The sequence below is a fragment of the Monopterus albus genome, unplaced genomic scaffold, assembly GCF_001952655.1.
Source record: "Monopterus albus unplaced genomic scaffold, M_albus_1.0 scaffold51.1, whole genome shotgun sequence".
Classification (NCBI taxonomy): Eukaryota; Metazoa; Chordata; class Actinopteri; order Synbranchiformes; family Synbranchidae; genus Monopterus; species Monopterus albus.
In genome coordinates, this window is record NW_018127931.1 from 7111829 (window position 1) to 7113152 (window position 1324).

Below are 1324 nucleotides of genomic sequence, written 5' to 3' on the forward strand. Positions count from 1 at the left end.
TTTACATATCTATAGTTCTACATTGTGATTTCCTATCCTGTTTGAGCACTGGTTATCCAGATTTGGTGATCCTGAAAAGTTCCTATCCGGATCAGATTGATCCAATGTTGCTTTGAAAAACTGGCTCAAGAAGTAAGCTGGATTACGTGATCACGGATCGCAAAAAAAGGATTACTGAATCCGGATCAATTTTATCCGGATTAAACCTTTTGAAAAACCGGGCCCTGGAGATCACAGTCAGCAGCCAAGCAAAATGATCTGGAGATGAAACTCACCCAGACTGTGTGTTTTATAATATTCTCCCCTCCCCTACACATTCCTTGATTCATACAGCTGAAATCAATCAATACTAGCCTAAAGTTCTCTCCCATAATACACAGCTGCACCTTGTACGCCTCCCCAAAGTACATTCTTGTGATAAGAAAAGCACACACACAATGATTTAACGAGCATTCTGTAAGATTGTGAAGATTATATTATTAAAACTTATCCTTATAAGTGCATTCCATGAAAAACAGTGGAGTGTTCCAGACAACTTTATATCCCACTGTGTAATCATTTACTTTCCCTTAAAACTGTTTTAAGGTTACTCCCTTAAAACAGAGCTGTGCTAGGCACAACTCCCCAGAAGTGCATTTAATAATGAGTGAACACGCTACAACTATGTGAAGGTTATACTTTTATCTCATAATGCAGTGTCTTATTAAAGTAACAATTTCTAAACCATGTCAGTGCTTTAGTTATATAGCAACCCAAATACTTCAATATTTCACACTCTTTTCACTCAACATGGAAGCAAAACTTTATTTTACAGTGAACTAATGAAATAGTTGTGGTTGTGCTTTAGTTCTGACAAGAGTTTCAGTGTCTGGGCTGAAAGTAGACAGAACTACTCTCAGATCATGTTCAGTGTCCAACCTGTTCCTTGAATGGTAGGATTGCTTTGACTGCCAATGTCACAAGGGAGGGATAGCCAGACATCATGTATTTGCACGAGAAATGGGGGAGGCCTACCTCATCAAATTTCTTTCACATGACAGCTCAACCAGTTGATTCTCCTCATTGCTTGACAACACAATGCTTTCCATGTCAATTCCAAAGGAATCTCTTATCCAGTGATTATTGTTGAGCTTCTCTATGAAGTAGTCCTCAAAACGTGTGTTGACCTGACAAATAAACAAAGACTTTCACAGAAAACTACAACTGAACAGTAAAATTGGGGAGCTATATCCTAAACTGAAAAAACACAAAGCTAAAGGAATAAACCAAAGTCAGAGATGGCAAGTAATTGCAGAGTCCATAGGCAAGGCAAGGGAGAGAGTCC

At 38.6% G+C, this 1324-nt stretch overlaps 1 protein-coding gene across 1 annotated transcript in view; it reads right to left on the bottom strand.

Moving 5' to 3' along the window:
• Positions 1-1324, bottom strand: part of LOC109961007 (putative nuclease HARBI1) — a 5489-nt gene that overhangs the window by 2158 nt on the left and 2007 nt on the right. Inside the window, exon 2 of the mRNA XM_020601533.1 lies at positions 1047-1166. Within this exon, the coding sequence (XP_020457189.1) occupies positions 1047-1166 (120 nt within the window). The remainder of the gene's footprint in view (positions 1-1046; positions 1167-1324) is intronic.